Consider the following 20,065-nt stretch of genomic DNA (forward strand, 5'->3'; position numbering starts at 1 on the left):
AAGAATCCAAATGACCTAACTAATGATAGCATACTGTGTTATCATTTAGTTAGGAAAACCAAAGTGAGAGGGGTCTCCCCACCCCCTGATTCAGTCCCTAGTTATTCCAAAAGAGTAAATACTGGGAGCACATTAATGATGGTTAAAGATGGGGGAATGTTAAATTCTGTTTACTGTAGTACATCTAGCAAGAACAAGAATGTTCTGTGGCCAGACACACATTTTGCTATCCCTCTGCCACCACCTCTGAACCCCACAGACTCACCAAGCTTCCCTCCACCCATCATCTATGGTCCTTGCTGCCTCTCCCGGTGCTTATTTTTTCTAAGAGACCCACTCTGCATTACTGCCATTATCTACTCTATTGTCTATTTTCAAGTAGGAATAAGAGATCCTCCGGAAAAGAGCTTATTTTCCGGAGGATCGCGTCCAGACTGGCGCTTTTCTCCGGCTTATCTACAAGCCGGAAAAAAGCGGCAGCCATGTTAATGCAAATGCCGCGGAGGATATTTAAATCCCCCGTGGATTTTCCTATTCCAAAGTGCTACATTAGCATCCCTATTACGGAATAGGGGCCAATGTAGACACAGCCCTCCAGTGATGAGATTCCACAATCTCCCTAGGCAGTTTATTCCAGAGTTTAACCACCCTAATAGTTAAGTTTTCCCTAATGTCCTACCTAAATCTCCCTTGCTGCAATTTAAGCCCATTGCTTCTTGTCCTATCATCAATGGCCAAGGAGAACAATTTTTCTCCCTCCTCCTTTTATCACCCTTTTAGATACTTGAAAACTGTTGTCATGTCCCCTCTCAGTCTTCTCTTTTCTAAACTAAACAAGCACATTTCTTTCAGTCTTTCCTCATAGCTCATGTTTTCTAGACCTTTAATCATTTTTGTTGCTCTTCTCTGGACCTTCTCCAATATCTCCACATCTTGAAATGTAGTGCCCAGAACAGGACACAATACTCCAACTGAGGCCGAATGACTTCTCGTGTATTGCTCACAACACTCCTGTTAATGTAGCCGAGAATTATGTTTGCTTTTTTTCCAACAGTGTTACACTGTTGACTCATATTTAGCTTGTGACCCCTAGATTCCTTTCTGCAGTACTCCTTCCTAGACAGTCGCTTCCCATTTAACAATATATTCTGCCCATTTTAGGCAGGCCTCTTATAACAGAAAACAGAGTTGAGGGAGGCATGATTGGCTTCAGTTTCCTGAAGGGGAACTTAACTATCAAGAGTGGAGAAAAACTGGGCTAAAATGCCATTTTGTCAGGAAGATTTATCTTATATTCTGACTACATTTAAAAAAAATAAGATGAATCTTATTACTTCTACTGATAGCTCTGCATATCACATGCAATAATCCCTTCCTGCTTGTCGTTTACATGCATCCTAACTAATATTTTCCTTCACCTTCCACATTTTAATATTCATCTATCCAAATATACATTTTAGCCCTTTACCTTAGCCTTTTTTGCAGTCATACCATTGTAAATTGTTTCCCGTTGATTCCTTCATAAATTTTGAATATAAATGTGAAATAGTACTTTTTATACACTGATTCATGCATAACTCTTGGGGCACCTTCCTCCAATTCAGCACTTTGCCATTTACATCACAGCCGCTTAGCCAGTTTTTAATGTACAATATATCATTTTTATCAAAGCTGATTTGAATTTCCTTTTCAACTAAGAGTTCATGAGCCATGCATGGCATCAGATGCTTTTCTCAATGTCTGGTGCTCTACAAGGATCCAAATTGCTTATTTGTCTCAGCTTGGCAAAGGAAAAAAAAAATGAGATAAAGGACTTATAAGACTGGGTTAAAACCACTATGCTGAATACTCATAAGAAACTAGTCTCACTATCAAGCCCAAGCAGCTACAAGGCTTGTTGTGGTGCAAGACAAATTAACATTCCTGTAACTCTGTACTAAGTCTTGTGACTTTCTTGAGGGTGGTCCAAATGACAGTCTGCACTTTAGCTCCCTGAGTATGTAGATGGATGTGTTATATGCAGGAAAGGGGGAGATTAGTTATTCCTATAATTATTTATGGTGTCAGATTCAGTTTTTTAATGGAAGCAACTTCATTCAAACCAAGACTCTTCCACCTCCCAATAAATCTTAATCTTGTCCTGAATACTATTCCTTGCTCATTGTACTTTCTGTGATTAGTTCATATTTTAGTAGATTTTGCTCCCCTAGACCTGTAACCTTGTCAAAAAAGGAAATTAGGTTAATTTTGGCATGATTTTTTTTCTAGATTTTATCCTCTAGCGGTAAGTCTATACAGCAACATTATTAGTAGTCCACATCTACATAGCAGGCAATAATTTCGGAAAAATGTCAAAATACTGTCAAGCTGGAGAACGTCTTACTCCAACTCCTGTAACCCTTGCTGTACGAGCAGTAAGGAAAGTCAGCGGAAGAGTGCTCTATTTCGAAATAAGTGCTGTGTAGACACTCCCAATTTCAAAATAAGCTATTTCAAAATAATCTATGCAATTGACATAGCTCAATTTGCATAGTTTATTTTGAGTTAAACCCTGCAGTATAGATGCAAAGGAGATTAAAAACTGATTGTTTAATAATTTGTTCCAATATCATTCCAAGTATTGAAGTGAGGCTGACTAGTCTGTAATTCCTCTCTGTAAACATAGGTACTACATGCCAATCATTGAGCTGTAGTACAGAATATCATGCTATTTTACCTACATTAGTCTTTTGTATTTTTATCTATCCAGTGTGGCAACATGGCACGCGAAGGATTGCGCACTCTAGTGGTTTCCAAGAAGTCATTAACAGAAGAGCAATACCAAGATTTTGAGGTATGAAAATAGAGGAATCTGTGTTCCAGGCATAGCTCTTGTGCTCAAAGAAAGCAAAGCACTTTATAAAGAATACCGCTATTTATATTCTATGAAGGTGACTTGAGAATCAAATTTTAATTTAAACAGGGATGGCTCTGGTATCTTGGTGTGCGAGAGGCACCCAGGGGAAGGAGGCAACCAGGTATCTGCAGGCCACAGTACAAGCCCCAGAAGGCCATAGGTTGCCCACCACTGATTTAAAATATTGGTAATAACAAATGTGTTTAAACAGAAATGTTGTGATATTTTATCATAGCTTTTGACGTTCCGTGACAAAATCTCTTTCACATGATATTGTATAGTTTTGTTTAGGATACCATTGGATGATTGTTATACCTAGGGCCCTACTAAATTCATTGTCTATTTTGGTCAATTTCATGGCCTGAGGGTTTTCAAAATGGTCAGTTTCATGGTTTCAGATGTTTACATCTGAAATTTCATAGTGGTGTAACCATAGAGGTCCTGAACCAAAATGGGATTTGGGAGTGTGGAACGGCATCTGTGCTGTATTCCCAGCTTCCTGCAGTTAGAGGTTTCCCCAGAGGTAGAGATGGGTAGGATTTCCCCTCTGCTGTTGGGAGCACCCCGAGTGGGTGCTCCTAGCTGCTAGTCCACAGTAGGGACAGGTTAGGACAGGATTCCTCCCGAAAAAATGGATACCCCAACCCCAGAAGAAGCTCCATGGCTGAAGCCTCTACCAGGCCACTCTGAGCCCTTGCAGGAGTCATGAGAGAAGAAGCACTGAGCCCCAGCTGCAGCTGTGGGGTTGAAGACTCAAGCTCAGGCAGCCTCAAGTCCTAGCAGAGCAGGGAGAGGATGGAAGCTCTGAACTGGGCTGACCTGGTTTGGTAGGCTGTGTGTGTGCAGAAGCTCTGAGTCAGGGCTGTTCTGAACTCTAGCTGAAGCAGGAGGGTGCAGAAGTAGCTGACGAGTCAAATCCCAGCCCTGGGAGGAGCCGCTGAGAGAGGAAGCCAGACACCTGGAAAACCCCCAGCCCAGGCAGCCCTGACCCCCAAATGGCATGGCAGGGGGCAGAAGCCCAGAACTCAGACTGCTCTATCTGTAACCACCACAAACGAAAGCTCTGCACCTGGATCTGGAGCTGGTAGGAGCTAGGGATGGTGGTAGAGAGGGGATGGTAGCCCTGAGCCCAGCTCTTGGAGGTTTGTCTGAGCTGTCTAAGAGCAGCCATGGAAGACAGCTCCTGTCCCTCCCCAGAACAGCTGGACTAGCATCTAGGAATCCTCGGCTCCAAGCAGCAGGGAAGATCAGATTTCCTGGGGGAGGCTGATTAGATGATCTGTGACATATTTTACATGGTTGTGAAATTGGTATGGCAGGGCTCTGGTTATACAGCTTCAGAGATCCTAATTTAAATTTAATTTTAAAATGTCGGTATAACATAAAAATCTACTAGTTCTGAAAGACAAGGACAATCACTACTTAGGTGTCATGAGGCCTGCTTTTTATAAAGTCTGCTCATTCACTCTGTGTCATGCTAGGAAACTTGCACTGATATACTGATTGGTCAGTGGATTTTATTTTTCATAATTGCTAGTTCTTGGATTTAAAATATTTAGATACATTTAACATGGTGCATGATGCGTTGTCATTGTCAACAAATACTGACAAACTGAAGATTTATTTTCTCTTTGAGTGATAGTAAACTCTCCCTAAAATAAGGGGCTTGTGTTTGTGCAAAAACAGAATCGATATAACCAAGCAAAGTTAAGCATACATGATAGAGCCCTTAAGGTGGCTGCTGTTGTGGAGAGTCTGGAAAGAGAAATGGAATTGCTGTGCCTCACTGGAGTAGAGGATCAACTGCAAGCAGATGTTAGACCAACTCTGGAGATGCTACGAAATGCAGGAATAAAGGTATTAAATCCATACTAGCAAAAAGCAATTAGCATTTTGTGGATGTGCATTTTTTCAAAACAGATTTATTTAGTATTGTATTTATAAGTATTTAGATTTGTACAGAATAAAAAAGAACAAATCCCCCAAATCGGTAGGTGTAAATTGCAAAAACAAATATTAGTGATCTGCAAGCAGAAAATACAAACCCCCTTTCCTTCCATAAATTTGATTCCCCTTAAGTGTCCACCTCTTCAGCAGCCTGTGCAAAGAGATGAATTTATCTAATATTATTTTGCCATTCATGCTCAAGAGTTAGTGGATCTACTTAGGTGTTCACATCATAAAACCACTGTCAGAATTGCACTAGTTTCATAGAATCGTAGAATACTAGAACTGGAAGGGACTTTGAAAGGTCATCAACTCCAGTCCCTTGCCCTAATGGCAGGACCAAGCATCGTCCAGATCAGTGTTTCTCAAAGTGGTCTGCAGATCCATTCAGAGAGCTGTAAGCGGGCTGCTCCATTTTGTTTATTTACCAGTACTGTAGCCATGGAGCCATGTGGCAGCCAAGGGGAGCCGTGGGAAGTTCTTTCAGTCATCCCTCATCACTCATGTTTTCTAGACCTTTAATCATTTTTGTTGCTCTTCTCTGGACCTTCTCCAATTTCTTTATCTTTCCTGAAATGTGGTGCCCAGAACTGGTCATAATATTCCAGTTGAGGCCTAATCAGCGCAAAGTAGAGGGGAAGAATCACTTCCTGCATCTTGCTCATAGCATTCTTATTAATGCAGCCGGTAGTTGGAGTCAGGTGTTCCTAGTTGACCTCAGGTAACCCTTTCTTATAGGGAAAAGGATCTTTATCATTCTAGTGCTAATATATTGCTTTCTAGCACACTTTTGCATCTGTCTTTGACATAATATCTCTTATGAAGAAGAGTACCAAGACATTTGTACAGACTTGGCCTTGGTTAAACTGAATCAGATGCATTGTCAGTTTTATATTTGTTACAAAAATTGAGATAAATTACTATTGCGTTCCTGCAATAACATTAATTAGCACTTCAGTGTCTTGCATACTGACGAACATATGTATAGGCAGTCCCCGACTTACGCGGATCCGACTTATGTCGGATCCGCACTTACAAATGGGGCTTTTCTCGCCCCGAAGCTCATGGGTGGCAGGTCGCCACCCGTGTCCTCCGGGGTGCGAAAAACTTCTCCCAGTCTCCCTGGTCTGCTGGGGGGGTCCAGCAAAGCCGTTGGACCCCCCCAGCAGACCAGTGACACCCGAGCAAAGCCACCCAGGCAGCGGGACTCCCGCCGCCTGGGCGGCTTTGCTCCTGTCCCCCTGGTCTGCTGGGGGGGTCTAGCAAAGCCACTGGACCCCCCCAGCAGACCAGGGACACCCGAGCAAAGCCGCCGCCTGGGCGGCTTTGCTCCCGGCAAACGAGCAAAGCAACCCGGGCGGCGGCTTTGCTCCTGTCCCCCTGGTCTGCTGGGGGGGTCCAGCGGCTTTGCTGGACCCCCCGCCCCCAGCAAACCAGGGGGACAGGAGCAAAGCCGAGGATCACGCCCGCAGCGGGACAGCGCGGGCACGCATGCTCCGCGGCTTTGCTCCCCGTCTCCCTGCAGACCAGGGAGACGGAGAGCAAAGCCGCTGAGCACGCCCGCAGCGGGACAGCCCGGGCGCGCTCGGGCTGTCCCCCTGCGGGCGTGCTCCGCGGCTTTGCTCCTGTCCCTCTGGTCTGCTGGGGGGGGGGGTGCAGCTAGTGCCCCCTCCCCCAGCAGACCAGGCTTTTCTTGCCTACCCCTGGGGTAGAGCAGCTGGGGGCTGCCGGGTTGGTCCCGCAGCGCCGCTCCAGGCCAACCTGGCAGCACCCCAACTGCTCTGCCCCAGGCGTCCTGATTCAGCCACTGCTGGGCAGTTTCAGCAGCGGCTGAATCAGGATGCCTGGGGCAGAGCAGCTGGGGTGCTGCTGGGTTGCTCCAGTAGCGCCGAGGAGCCGCGCTACTGGAGCAACCCAGCAGCACCCCAGCTGCTCTGCCCCAGGCGTCCCCAAGTCAGCCCCTGCTGAAACTGACCAGCGGCTGACTACAGGAAGCCTGAGGCAGAGTTGCTCTGCCCCAGGCTTCCTGGAATCAGCCGCTGATCAGTTTCAGCAGCAACTGACTTGGGGATGCCTGGGTTTCTTAAGTTGAATCTGTATGTAAGTCAGAACTGGCATCCAGATTCAGCCGCGGTTGAAACTGATCAGTTTCAGCAGCGGCTGACACCAGTTCCGACTTACATACAGATTCAACTTAAGAACAAACCTACAGTCCCTAACTTGTACGTAATCCAGGGACTGCCTGTATAGGAATAATACGTTCTAATTTGAGTTTTTCCTTTTTTACTACCACCACTACTACTTCAAATCCCAAGTCATTTTTACTGACATTGGGAGCACCACTGACATGGGGAGCACCATTCATTCCTGTCCATAGCCTGTTCCTCTGTTAACAACAGCCTGGCCATGTCCCTGTGTACAACATCCCACCATCTGGCAGCTAACTGGTCAGCCTTTAGATTGAGCTGACCTTGATTGTGTTTGCATTTTTTTCTTTTGGCAGTCTATAACTATTTACATTTCACAGAATTCCCACCATCATAATCTTTTCGATTGCAGCCAATCACGTACCCTGAGTTTTACCTTCTAGTTTCCTAGCTTCTTTGATTGTCTTAAAATCATTACACTTTCCATGTTCATCTTCAGAAGAACTCCCATCTACTTCCAGCCATCTTGTATTTGTCTACAGAGCATTTTGGAGGGAGCAGGAGGAGCTTCTGAGCTCAGGCCAGTGGACTTGGGCTAGCAGGGCTCATACTAGTGCTTTGAAAATAGCACTTGGAAGTTATAGCTCAGGCTGAAGCTTGGGCTCCAAAGCCTAGGGAAGAGAGTAGGCTTCAAAATCCAAACTCTGTCATGAGCAACAACTTCAAAGTGCTGTCTATACAGTCTTTTCAGAATGCTAACATGAGTTCTGCTAGCCCAAGTCTGTTGACTTGGATTGGAAGGTGTGCTGGTACTCACTCCAAAATGCTGTGTAGACATACCCAATGTCTGCTGCCAAACGATAGAGTAATACTGTTAGTATGTTGGTTTAATACATTTTTCACCTTGGTACCAAATGCAAAGTTTATAAGTTCATAATTTCATTAACTTGCACGTGGCACTTATTGCTAAAACACATCTTCTTTAACGTTAGCATCATCCGCACTGATCAAGTTTCCTAATTACACAAGATTTTACTTGTTCTGTGACTTCCCCAGCTGCTGTATTGCAGCATACTTTTTATTGTCACTTTTCCAAGATGCAACCATCTTGACATTTTATTCTAAATCCATATTGACTACCACAAAGAGTATCTTCATTCATTCAAACAGATCTCCCAGTTATATAGTGTCATCTGCATAAGCTAAGGAGCTTAACTTTTGATCGTTCACTGTCAAGCTCTCCTACTCATGTAATAATCTTAATGTTCAATTTAAAAACTTGATGAAACACCACCTTGTTTTACATTAGACTTTGACCTGAACTGGTTGCTCGGTCTTCCGCCTCCTCTTACAACACTACAGGAATCTTCATACAGTAAACTTCTGATAATATGGCACCTTTAGGACCCAGGAGGTGCCGGATTATCAAATATGATGGACTATTGGAAGAGGGGGCTGTGAGGGGTCTGGGGTGGAGGGGGGGATGCGCCCCTCGATGCTGCAGGACCAACCCGGCAGCACCCCAGCTGCTCTGCCCTGGGCTTCCCCAAGTCAGCCGCTGGTCAGTTTCAGCAGCGGCTGACTTGGTGAAGTCTGGGGCAGAGCAGCTGGGATGCTGCCAGGTTGGTCCCGCAGCTCCGAGGGGCGGCGCTAGGGGACCAACCTGGCAGCACCCCAGCTGCTCTGCCCCTGGCTTCCCCAAGTCAGCCGCTGGTCAGTTTCAGCAGCGGCTGACTTGGTGAAGTCTGGGGCAGAGCAGCTGGGGTGCTGCCAGGTTGGTCCTGCAGCGCCGAGGGGCAGCGCTAGGAGACCAACCTGGCAGCACCCCAGCTGCTCTGCCCCTGGCTTCCCCGATTCAGCCGCTGCTGAAACTAACCAGCAGTTGACTCCGGGTTCCCAGAGTCAGCCGGTGGTCAGTTTCAGCAGCGGCTGAATCGGAGAAGCCAGGGGGCAGAGCAGCACCAATTATCCAGCACTTCCGGGTTCCAGATGGTGCCGGACCATCAGGAGTGCTGGACCATTGGATGCCGGACCACTGGAGTTTTACTGTATATAACTTCTATAATTGCAAGAATTACATGTGATTTAGTATTTTCCATAATGCTTCCCTCCAAACCAAAACAAATGCCGTTTTGAAGTCAATGAATGCAACAAACACCTTTCATACACATTCTCATTTTTTCCATCAGATGTTGGCTTGTGATCTAAAGCCATATTATTCCTTCTCTGCTACTTCCTCTTAAACTTGCTTTACGCTGTGGACAATTATTTTCATCATAATTTTTTTTCTGTTATTAATGGTGAGCTTACTCCTCTAATTATTTAGACCCACAGAATCTCTTTTCTTCGGGATTGGTACAACATTTGTCTTTAAGTTATTTAGTGCAATTCCAGTTTGTCAGGGAACCAAACCCTCTGCCAAAGGAGAACCTGCCCTGTATGTCTGCAACCTGAAGGTCACAGTAATTAATCTGGCTGCAGCTCTCCAACGGATCCTCATTGCGATCTGCAGAGACCACCACTTGTGTTCTTAGATAGATAGATATATGAGTTCCCTCCCCCACAGCATGCTCTCGTTTTGCTGTTTCCTTCTTGCAGCATCTCAGCTGCTGGTTCTGTGTCTAGTGGCTTATACGCCCTCCCCTCTATTACTCAGAAGCCTCCCCTCTATTACTCAGTAGGCTTCCATGGAGCTCCCTGCCTTCCACTACTCCCAGCTATTCTTCTCATAAATGGTGTCAAGTTGATTCTCTCAAGGGAGCGAAGGGAAAACAGCCCTTTTCCCCTTGTGTGTCTGCACAATGATCCCAGCCTATTTGGCTGCATGGGTGTACTCTGGGAACACCAGACTTCAGCAGATTCCACCCAAACTAAAGTATATGGACTGGTATAGTAAAAGCAGCACTTCCTAGAGGTGGGCCTGATCTATAGACACTGTAAGCCAGATAGCTTGGAGCAATAGAGCAGGGCTTAAGGTGTGGGCAGGACCCCTTGTCACTACACAAATCCAACATGTCCTAGTTGAAGACTTCTCTTCCCCTTTATACCCATGAAGTAATTCATCCTTCACATCAGAGAGGGTCTTTACTTTCTGCTGATTGTTTGCTTCAGTCTCCCTTCTGCTTTCTGCATCACAGTCTCTCTGACTCGCTCAACTCGCCAACTTTTCCTCCTTTGTCTCTCCATCGCCTCTTCTCTCTTTTCCCCTTGCTGTTTGGGGGGAGATGGTTTATATTTTAAGAATAGCTGGCATCAGCTAAGTAGAGGAGCAGAGGGGATAGATAGTAAACATAAAGAAAAGAAAAACAACAAAATATGTGCCAATCCTAACTGACATTTTAATTGTATTTTGTATCTGTAACTATAGTCTTTCAAATTGTAAGTGTCTGGGTTGTTCCCATGTAACTGTATAGTGCCCAATGTATTCTGGATGATTTCCTCATGCTGGTTCCAGCCAATTAGATTAAGAAAACTAAACAGCAATCTGGAGGGGAGGGAATAGTCTTCCTGCACAGGAACTGTGGAAGAGACATAAGGCTACCACCAAAGCCTCCTCAAAAGCCCCAATAGAAGGGTGGAGAGCAGCAGGGATATGTTGAGAGCAGTGCCACTGTATGTGTGCCAGAGATTTTAAGTAATGCTGTAGCCCATGGGTCAGCACCAAGAGTCTGCTATAATTTAGGTCAAGGAGCATGTCCAGTTCTTGGAACATCCCCAGACTGGGCAAATGCAAAAGTGGTTTAAATCTCCATAATCCATCCACCTCCTTTTCCCCCTGAACTGAGTTTATGCTGTGCCTAAATGGGGACACCATATAATCTCATCCTTTGTGTGCAATTGTCGTGAAAATATGTCTGTTACTTTCTTTCATTTAAAGGTGTGCAGCCAGTGCATTCTCCTGGTTATCAGATTCAACAGAGCAGTAGACTAAGAAATGGATATCATTCAGCTTTTGAGAACCGAGCTAATGTTCAGCAGAATTAACCCTAAAATTCTTTTGCAGATATGGATGTTAACAGGAGATAAACTGGAGACAGCTACTTGTATTGCAAAAAGTTCCCACTTGGTATCTAGAACCCAAGATATTCATATTTTCAGACCCGTAAGTATAATTCCCGATAGTATTTTAAGACTGGCCTCATCAAATAGAGTGAAATACATGCTGCCTAACACATGGCCATTGTTACCCCATGAATATCAAATTAACAATTAATAGGATTGGTTATACTAAGTCAATGTGCTGTTGTTATGGAAGTCATATTACAATTCCATAGAAACTGTATTTTAAGTTGGTGACTAAAGATGGTAGATTATAAAGTATTACGTACATCATTAAAGAATCTTCTTCCAGGTGGTACACAAAGGACTTCTTGTCCTAGTTAGGGATGGAAGAGACTAGTTGACTAGTGATACAACTAGCCACTTCCCCCTCCCTCTCTGCTCCCTCTATAAGAGAGAGGCAGCAAGGAGGAAGGGAGCAGGAGCCGGTCCTGAGGAGAGCCGGCTTAAAAGCCGGTTCCTCCCCAGCACTATCTCCATGGGGGACAGGGGCAGCGGAAACGGTGCAAGCAGAGATTGAAGCAGTCTCCACTTGCACTGCTTCTGATGTGATTCTGCTTTTGAAAAGTACAAGAGCCTTACCAGGGCTCTTGTACATTTCAAAAGCAGAAGCCCTGCAGTGAGCGGGAGGCAGCAGAGGACTCCCCGCTGGCCCTGCGCTCCCTGTGGGGCTTCCTTTTGAAATATACAAGTGCCCCACCAAGGCTCTTGTATATTTCAAAGGCTGAGGCGCCATAGGGAGCGCGGGGCCAACGGAGATTCATCCCCGTTGGCCCCCCATTCCCTGCGGGGCTTCTGCTTTTGAAATGTATGAAAACCCCACTGGACCTCTTGTACATTACAAAAGGAAGCCCCACGCTCCCTGTGGGGCTTTCGCTTCTTGCTACAGTTCAAAGGAGGAGGTGCCCTTATACACTAATCAAATAGTCGATGAAAATCCCATCAACTATTCAATTAGTTAATTAATCTAAATTTAATGTTCCTAGTCCTAGAGTACTGGTTTTACAGTAGTATAACTCTATTGACTTCCACTGAGTTACTCCTGAATTACAGATAAAAGCGAGAGTCCAAACACATTTCTTCTGTAGAACAAGGGTTCATACTAAAAGCAGAAAACCAGACGTGTTAGTGTTCTACACTCTTCAAATTAAATACTTGTATTTTCTTATTTGTCTCTTTAAAAAAAATTATAGAAATCAAACTTAATATCTGTATTTATATAAATTTTGTTATATTTTAATAACTTCAACTGTATTGAATTAAAACAAAAATAGATTCCCTAAGCCTTGATTTATGGTGTGTGATCAGACATATAATGTCTGTTTGTTCTAAATGAGCCACTTGCACCTACAGAAATAATTATTTCAATATAATTTACATGTAAATTTCAGTTCTTATGAAGCATCAGAATGGGAAATTAGGCCCTGCAGACTCCTATTTGCAATTAAATTATTAATTCTTCTGATAAAACTTCAGATCAATTTTTGTTGACCTTTCCAGTTGTTATACTGCAAATTAAGTCTTCCTGAATAACATCTATTTAGTTTGTTAGATTATTATTTTCATTATTTAGATTAGTAATATGAGATCAACTTGGAACTATTAATTTAGAATACATGAAGTTTTAAATTAGTTAGAATTCTATATAAATGTATTTTCTGTCTTGTCTATGCCATTACAACAAGTTTTAACAAAAAAGCTTTTAGCATATTACAGTACTTAAATCTGACTGGCAATTCAAGTCAATATTAAGTTGAACATAATCAATTTTGGAGGAACCTGAAAAATCACAAAAATATGGTATGTCCATGGCTAGACACAATAGTGGGTCCCAGTCCCTGGTGCCAGACAGAATAGGAGCTAGGTTCTCTTCCTTCCTCACCCTCCCCAAAACACACTTAACTTAGAAAGGAAGGAGAAATAATTCCATATTTGTATTTTCGGACCATGCTGTTGAATTGCATCATAATATCCTTGCAGATCTCTGTATGCAATTAATCCAATACAAAGTGCTGTATGCTAACAGGACCCAGACCTAGAGTTCCTACTGTTGGAGAGACAGGTTCAAGACTTACAGCCTTTGATTGTGTCTGTCTTAGACCAAGAACAGTGTTAGCCCCCAACTGAATTAAAAACCTGTTTAGGCTCATCCATTTTCCTATCTGAAGCCCTGGAATGGGCAGGCATCAGCCCACGCACTTCTCAAAGCCCCTCCCCCAGCCTTGTGGGCCGACTAGACCCAGGGCCCAACTAATATCGGGGGAAAATGGGAGCAAAGGAAACAAAGGACCCATCCATTTTAAATTTGATTTGACCAATTTCTGTTAAAAGGACCCAAATCACAAGTGAAACAGTTTAGAAATTTTGTTTTACACTAATAACTGCATTTTGTATGTGATAGTTCAGAAAAAGTCTACTTGAAAGTTAACATTTTATATTTATAATTATATTAGTACATTTGAATATGGTTATATTGTACAGGCAGTCCCAGACTTACGCGGATCCGACTTATGTCGGATCCGCACTTACAAATGGGGCTTTTCTCGCCCCGGAGCTCATGGGCGGCGGGTCACCACCTGTGTCCTCCGGGGCGAGAAAAGCTTCTCCCGGTCTCCCTGGTCTGCTGGAGGGGGTCCAGCAAAGCCGCTGGACCCCCCCAGCAGACCAGGGACACCCGAGCAAAGCCGCCGCCTGGGCAGCTTTGCTTGGGTGTCCCTCGTCTGCTGGGGGGGTCCAGCGGCTTTGCTGGACCCCCCCCAGCAGACCAGGGAGACAGGAGCAAAGCCACACGGGCGGCGGGGTCCCTCCGCCTGTGCGGCTTTGCTCAGGTCTCCCTGGTGTGCTTGGGGGGACTCCCCCCAGCGCCCCAGGGAGACAGGAGCAAAGCCGCATGGGCAGCGGGGTCCCTCCGCCTATGCGGCTTGGCTCGGGTCTCCCTGGTCTGCTGGCGAGGGAGGGGGCGCAGCTAGTGCGCCCCCCCCCCCCCCAGCAGACCAAGCTTTTGTTGCGGGATGCCTCGGGTAGAGCAGCTGGGGTGCTGCCGGGTTGGTCCTGTGGGAACCTACCGGGCAGCGCCCCAGCTGTTCTGTCCCAGGCTCCAGATTCAGCAGCTGTTGAAACTGGTCAGGCTGATTCCAGGAAGCTGGGGGCAGAGCAACTCTGCCTCTGGCTTCCTGTAGTCAGCCCCTGGTCAGTTTCAGTGGCAGCAGCTGAATCTGGAGCCAGTTCCGACTTACATACAAATTCAACTTAAGAACAAACCTACAGTCCCTATCTTGTACGTAACCCGGGGACTGCCTGTAAATGTTGCAAGTTCAGTATTCTAATGTGGTCCTTTCAAAATTATATTGTGTGCTCATATTGCATGTCACAAATCCGATTACATATTGTAATATATTATGTGAAATACGTTACTGTATAATGATATTCTCTGACCCCAGGAATAGGTCATGATTTGTGTGTATTATATGACTCCATGGTACTTATTCATACCCAAATTAGTCTTTGTATTGCATACTTAGGAAAACTTTATCAATTGCAAGTTTCTAAAAGGATTAATACCAATAATTGTATTCCTGTGCCTCTTGAACTTTTTAGGGTTTTACTTTTTCTCATCCAAATTAATAGAACCACTAAAGTAGCCACATCATATTTTTCTATATTCATAATTGAACAATGTCATTTTTGTAAATTAGAGCGTTTATCAAGAATTACCAAACCTGAATGACTTAATCCCAAATAAAGGTTTGAAGAGATTTTATATGCATAATTTGTGCATCCTTGATACACTTTGGTGAGGCACTGCTTGCACAAATTTGCCTCATGAAAACTGCTTTCACATCTTAGTTCTTTCACACAAGATGGGAAAGAGACACTCACAGGGTGTATGTCTACACTACAAAGTTAATTCGAACTAACAGCCATTACTTCGAATTAACTTTCATAGGTGCTACACATGCAAACCGCTATTTCGAATTTAATTCGAAATAGCGGAGCACTTAATTCGAACTAGATAAACCTCATTCTACAAGGAGTATCACCTAGTTCGAATTAAGTAGTTCGAATTAAGGGCTGTGTAGCCACTTAATTCGAACTAGTTGGAGGTTAGCCCTTCCCAGCTTGCTCTGGTGGCCACTCTGGGCCAAACCAGGGGAACTCTTCTGCCCCCCTCCCAGCCCCGGAGCCCTTAAAGGGGCACGGTCTGGCTACAGTGCATGTGCCAGTTGCAATCCTGCCAGCACCCAGCCAGCAGACCCTGCACTTGGCACAACATGAGCCAGCCACCCGCTACCACCCAGTCCTCAGCCTCTTCCCCGGACTAGGCTGGTGGCTCACAGGAGCCTGCCCGGGGTTGCAAAAGGCCAGTGCCCACCTGGTCTAGTACGGAGATCGTGGACCTCATTAAGGTTTGGGGGGAGGCCTCCAACATCCACGATCTTCGCACTAGGCACAGGAACGCGGCCGTCTACAGCCGCATGGATGCCAGCCTGGCCACCAGAGGCCACATGCAGACCCAGGAGCAGATCCGCTGCATCAAGGACCTGTGGCAGGCCTACTGCAGGGCCTCCCAGCCAGGGGCCGACCCAGAGGCATGCCCTTATTACGAGACCCTGGATTGCATTCTGGGGGCTCACACAGTCCATGCCTCCCGGGTGGTGATCGACCCCAGGGCAGAGGGACCCATCCCTGACACAGAGGAGGAGGAGGAGGATGCCAAGAGTCAGGAGCCTGCCCAGAACCCAGGACCTCTGAGGCACCCCACAGAGCACATCGGCTGTGTCGTCCGAGGCCGGGGAGGGCTCCACATGTGAGTGCCATCATGCTCCTCTTATGTGTATGGGGGGTGGGGGGCGAGGGAGCCCAGGTACCGTGCGCCTGGGCCTTGCCCACCATGGAGCAGCAGCTGGGTGTCATGCAGGGGCCCCTGGCCCGTTCCCCACACGCCGACCTCACCCTGCAGAGGGGGGCTGGGTTTCACCCACTGTGTCCCCAGAGAGAACTGACCACTGCTCTTGTTTCACCACAGCCGCAGCACCTGGGACTGAAGGGTGCACCACTCTGCCTGCAACAGCCACCCGCATCCGGGCCAGCAGGCGCACCAGGAACCTGGAGAACTACCAGCGGCAGCATCTCCGGCTACTGGAGCATCAGCTCTGCACCCAGGACTACTGGGTCCATGAGGACCTGCGGCTGCGGCAGCGGAGCTTGGAGACGCTGGAGGAGCAGAGCCGTGCCCTCCGAGGTCACCTCCAGACCTTGGTGGACAGGTTCCTGCCTCCTCCTGCTCCAGCCCCTGCGACCACCTCAGCTGTCGCTCCTCCTCCCACCTCTACTCCCCCTCCCGCTTCCTCCGCACACCCTGCCCCACCCGCCACACCCACTCCCCCCCCGACGCTCCCTCACCCGCAGTGCTGTGAGACGGGAGAGCCAGCAGGACCCCCAATCTTGAGCTTTCCCTCCCTTTCCTCCCCCTTCCAGCTCCTTCCTCCCAGGTTTCCCCCTCCTCTCTCCCACCATCATTCCTCCTTCCCTCCACCCCAGTTATGTACAATAAAGAGAGGTTTTTTGGCAAAACAGGTGTTTTTATTTTACATTAGAAAGGGGAGTTAGGGAGGGGAAAGGGGAAGGAGGGGAGGGTGGAAGAAGGCCCCAGTGGGGCATGCAGGGAGAGTTCAGTCCTCCACCTGAAAGCTCTCCCACAGGGCGGCCCCTCATTGGGCCTCCCGGACGGCGGCAGTGCGGGGCTGCGCGTACTGGCCAGCCACGTGCTCAGCCTCAGCCATCCAGGCTGGCAGGAAAGCCTCCCCCTTCCGCTCAAATAAATTGTGCGGCACACAACATGCTGCCACCACGAGAGGGATATTGTGCTCGGCGAGGTCGAGGCGGGTGAGGAGGCACCTAAATCGGGCTTTCAGTCAGCTAAAGGCCCCCTCGACCACAATGCGGGCCCTGGTGAGCCTGGCATTGAAGGCCTGCCGGGAGGGGTTGAGGTGTCCCGTAGAGGGCTTCATGAGCCAGTGCCGTAGGGGGTAGGCAGCATCCCCTACTAGGCAGACGGGCATGTCCACATCCCCGACCCTGATGTGGCAGTTGGGGAAGAAGGTCCCGGCATGCAGCCTCTGGCACACGGAGGAGTTGCAGAACAGCCTGGCGTCGTGTGCCTTGCTGGACCAGCCCACATTAATGTCCGTGAACTGGCCCCGGTGGTCAGACACAGCCTGCAGGAGGACAGAGAAGTACCCCTTGCGGTTGATGTACTGGAAGGCCTAGTGTTCCGGGGCACGGATGGGGATGTGCATCCCGCCGATGGCCCCCACAGTTGGGGAACCTGAGGGCGCTGAACCCCTGGATGACCACAGCTGGGTCGGCGTGGCGGACCACGCTACGGAGCAGCACCTGGTTGATGGCCTTGACCACCTGCAGAGAGAGACAGCAAACTGTGAATCGCTGGGGCGCCCGGGTGGCTGGGAGTGTTCATTCCCTGGCACTGCCCCGCGCCCCACTCCTGGAAGCAACCCCCGCGGGCGGCATGTAGTACAGCCGGGACAGACCAAACCCTCCCGTGTGAGGCACTTTTGCCGCCTCCTGCCCCCCCATTTTCCCTGGGGCAGTCCATCCCCTCCTTGCAGCCCTCCTCCCCCCCGGCCCAGTGGCCGGTGAGTGCCGTACCTGCATGAGCACTGCTCTGACGGTGGATTTCCCCACACTGAACTGGTTCCTGACAGATCGGTAGCTGTCCGGCGTGGAGAGCTTCCACAGGGCGATGGCCACACGCTTCTGGACGGGGATGGCGGGCCTCATGCAAGTGTCCCATCGCCGCAGAGCAGGGGCAAGCCACTCGTAGAGCTCCAGGAAGGTGTCCTCCTTCATCCTGAAGTTCTGGGTCCACTGTTGGTCTCCCCAGTGCTCCAGGACGATGCGGTACCACCAGTTGCTGCTGGTGTCCAGACGCCAGATGCGGCGGGGCACGCTGGCGTCCGGACGCTGCTGCGGCTCCTCCACGGCCCCCAGGGAGGCTTGCAGCAGCAAGCTCTGGCTCCATGGTGCCAACTGTGGCGGCGTCCCCAATGGGAACCACCGACACAGGCAGACAGAGAGGAAAACGCTTTGATGTCCCTCTGCGAGGTAGGCTGAGAACCGGCTGTCCAGGAGGTCCCTTTAAGCACGAGCCTCAGACAGCAGCCACACAAAGCAACTACTGACCTGATGCCCTGCCGGAACCGGTTTCAGCTGCCCTTAAATGCGACCCAGCATCCAATCAGTGTGGACACGCTATTTCGAATTAGCAAAACACTAATTCAAATTGGGTTTCAATGTGTTGTTTCGAATTAGCTTATTTCGAATTAACGAATTTGAATAAGTTAGTTCGAATTAGCGCTGTAATGTAGACATACCCTGGGGTACAACACTTTGAAGATCAGGGTTTTTTTGGTCTTGGTTTCTCTAAATAGTTTCTCTGATATTTCAATTCAAACTTATTTAACCATTTTTTTAATTTTGATTGTGTATTTTTATTGAAGGTAACAAGTCGAGGAGAAGCTCACTTAGAACTTAATGCTTTTAGAAGGAAGCATGACTGCGCTTTAGTGATATCTGGAGACTCTCTAGAGGTATGACCTCAACTTCTATCAAAAGTAATTTGGTTGCACAATTTCATATGAAAAGGAAAGGGTTGTTTATACTCTGTTATTTTAAAATGTTTCGAAAATTACCTCTGTTCTTTAAACCATTGTCAGGATTGCTGTTGTGTTTAAGCCATAAATCAAGAACACCTATACTAGAAAACCAAACCTTATTGTTTTATTGGCAATTGCTTAAGCCAGGTTTACATTAATGAAATGTGTAAACAATATGATTTGGTACTGTGAATATTTGGAATTTTGTGTCTCGTATTAGCACTAATGAAACATCTCTAAGAGTGATAGTTTACAATAAAAAAAAATCAAGGTCCAGGGAATGTGAGTAAAATTATTTTGTTGCTGTCACTCAAGCAAAATGATAGCAGAAGGAGGGATTTCCTTTTCATTCAAGTGTCTCTATTAGTGAAATGAACCTATATTGTGATTCTTGTCATAATTAAGAACAGAAGATCAAATAGGATGAAATATGTTGATTTCCATAGGTTTGTCTGAAGTACTATGAGCATGAATTTGTAGAGCTGGCATGCCAATGCCCTGCTGTCGTTTGCTGCCGATGTTCACCCACCCAGAAAGCTCATATTGTGAAACTGTTACAGCACCACACTGGAAAACGAACATGTGCTATAGGTGAGTGCCAGACCTAGTTTCATTCAAAATAACAAGAACTGGATAAATTTGGACAGTAGATGGCAATAGTGAGAAATAAATGCTGGTTATAGCTCAGCATTTCAAAGTATTTCACTTCCAAATATTACAGTTTCTTTACAGTAAAAGATGATCCATTGAAAAGTTTTTAAAAAAATGTTCAAACAAATATATCTTGATCATTGACATTATATTTATTTTAATCTGCGTTCAAATTGCAAGAACTTAATGATACTACATTACTAAAAAGTGCCTAAAGAGAGGGAAAGAGTTTGAATAACTGCATATTGCAATGGCATTTTCCAGGTGATGGAGGAAATGATGTCAGCATGATCCAAGCAGCAGATTGTGGAATTGGAATCGAAGGCAAGGTAACTTGATCTATTTTCATGTACATAATCCTACATGTGATTTCAATAGTATTGTACTATGAGCTTTCTTTTTAAATTGTAATTATGCTGCAGCCTGATAGTGAAGACATTGGTATAGTTCACACTTTTCAATGTAATATAAATAGTTGTTTAAGTATTTAAGAGAAATGTCAGAAAATCTATGTATTAATATTTTCTTAGCTATAGTCTTTTTTCTTATCTTGTAAGTAGAAACGATTAAGAAAAGCACAATCCTTGTAAGTAATTTTGTACATATGTTACACTGAAAAAAAGTCAGGCTTAGGTGATTGTATATCTGCAGCAGTCGTCAGTGACTGTTCAGAGTATTCAATATACTGT

General features: G+C 46.4%; 1 protein-coding gene across 3 annotated transcripts in view; it reads left to right on the plus strand.

Moving 5' to 3' along the window:
- Positions 1-20,065, plus strand: part of ATP9B (ATPase phospholipid transporting 9B) — a 313,712-nt gene that overhangs the window by 275,081 nt on the left and 18,566 nt on the right. For 2 of the 3 annotated variants that reach the window (XM_006128867.5, XM_006128868.5), the window contains exons 18-23: positions 2,750-2,833; positions 4,583-4,753; positions 10,994-11,092; positions 18,570-18,659; positions 19,172-19,316; positions 19,641-19,705. In XM_006128867.5, the coding sequence (XP_006128929.1) occupies positions 2,750-2,833; positions 4,583-4,753; positions 10,994-11,092; positions 18,570-18,659; positions 19,172-19,316; positions 19,641-19,705 (654 nt within the window). Of the gene's footprint in view, positions 1-2,749; positions 2,834-4,558; positions 4,754-10,993; positions 11,093-18,569; positions 18,660-19,171; positions 19,317-19,640; positions 19,706-20,065 lie in introns of all 3 variants that reach the window. The other variant, XM_075921103.2, reaches the window with a different exon arrangement.

Source organism: Pelodiscus sinensis, chromosome 2 (assembly GCF_052426305.1).
Source record: "Pelodiscus sinensis isolate ZL-2025 chromosome 2, ASM5242630v1, whole genome shotgun sequence".
Taxonomy (NCBI): Eukaryota; Metazoa; Chordata; order Testudines; family Trionychidae; genus Pelodiscus; species Pelodiscus sinensis.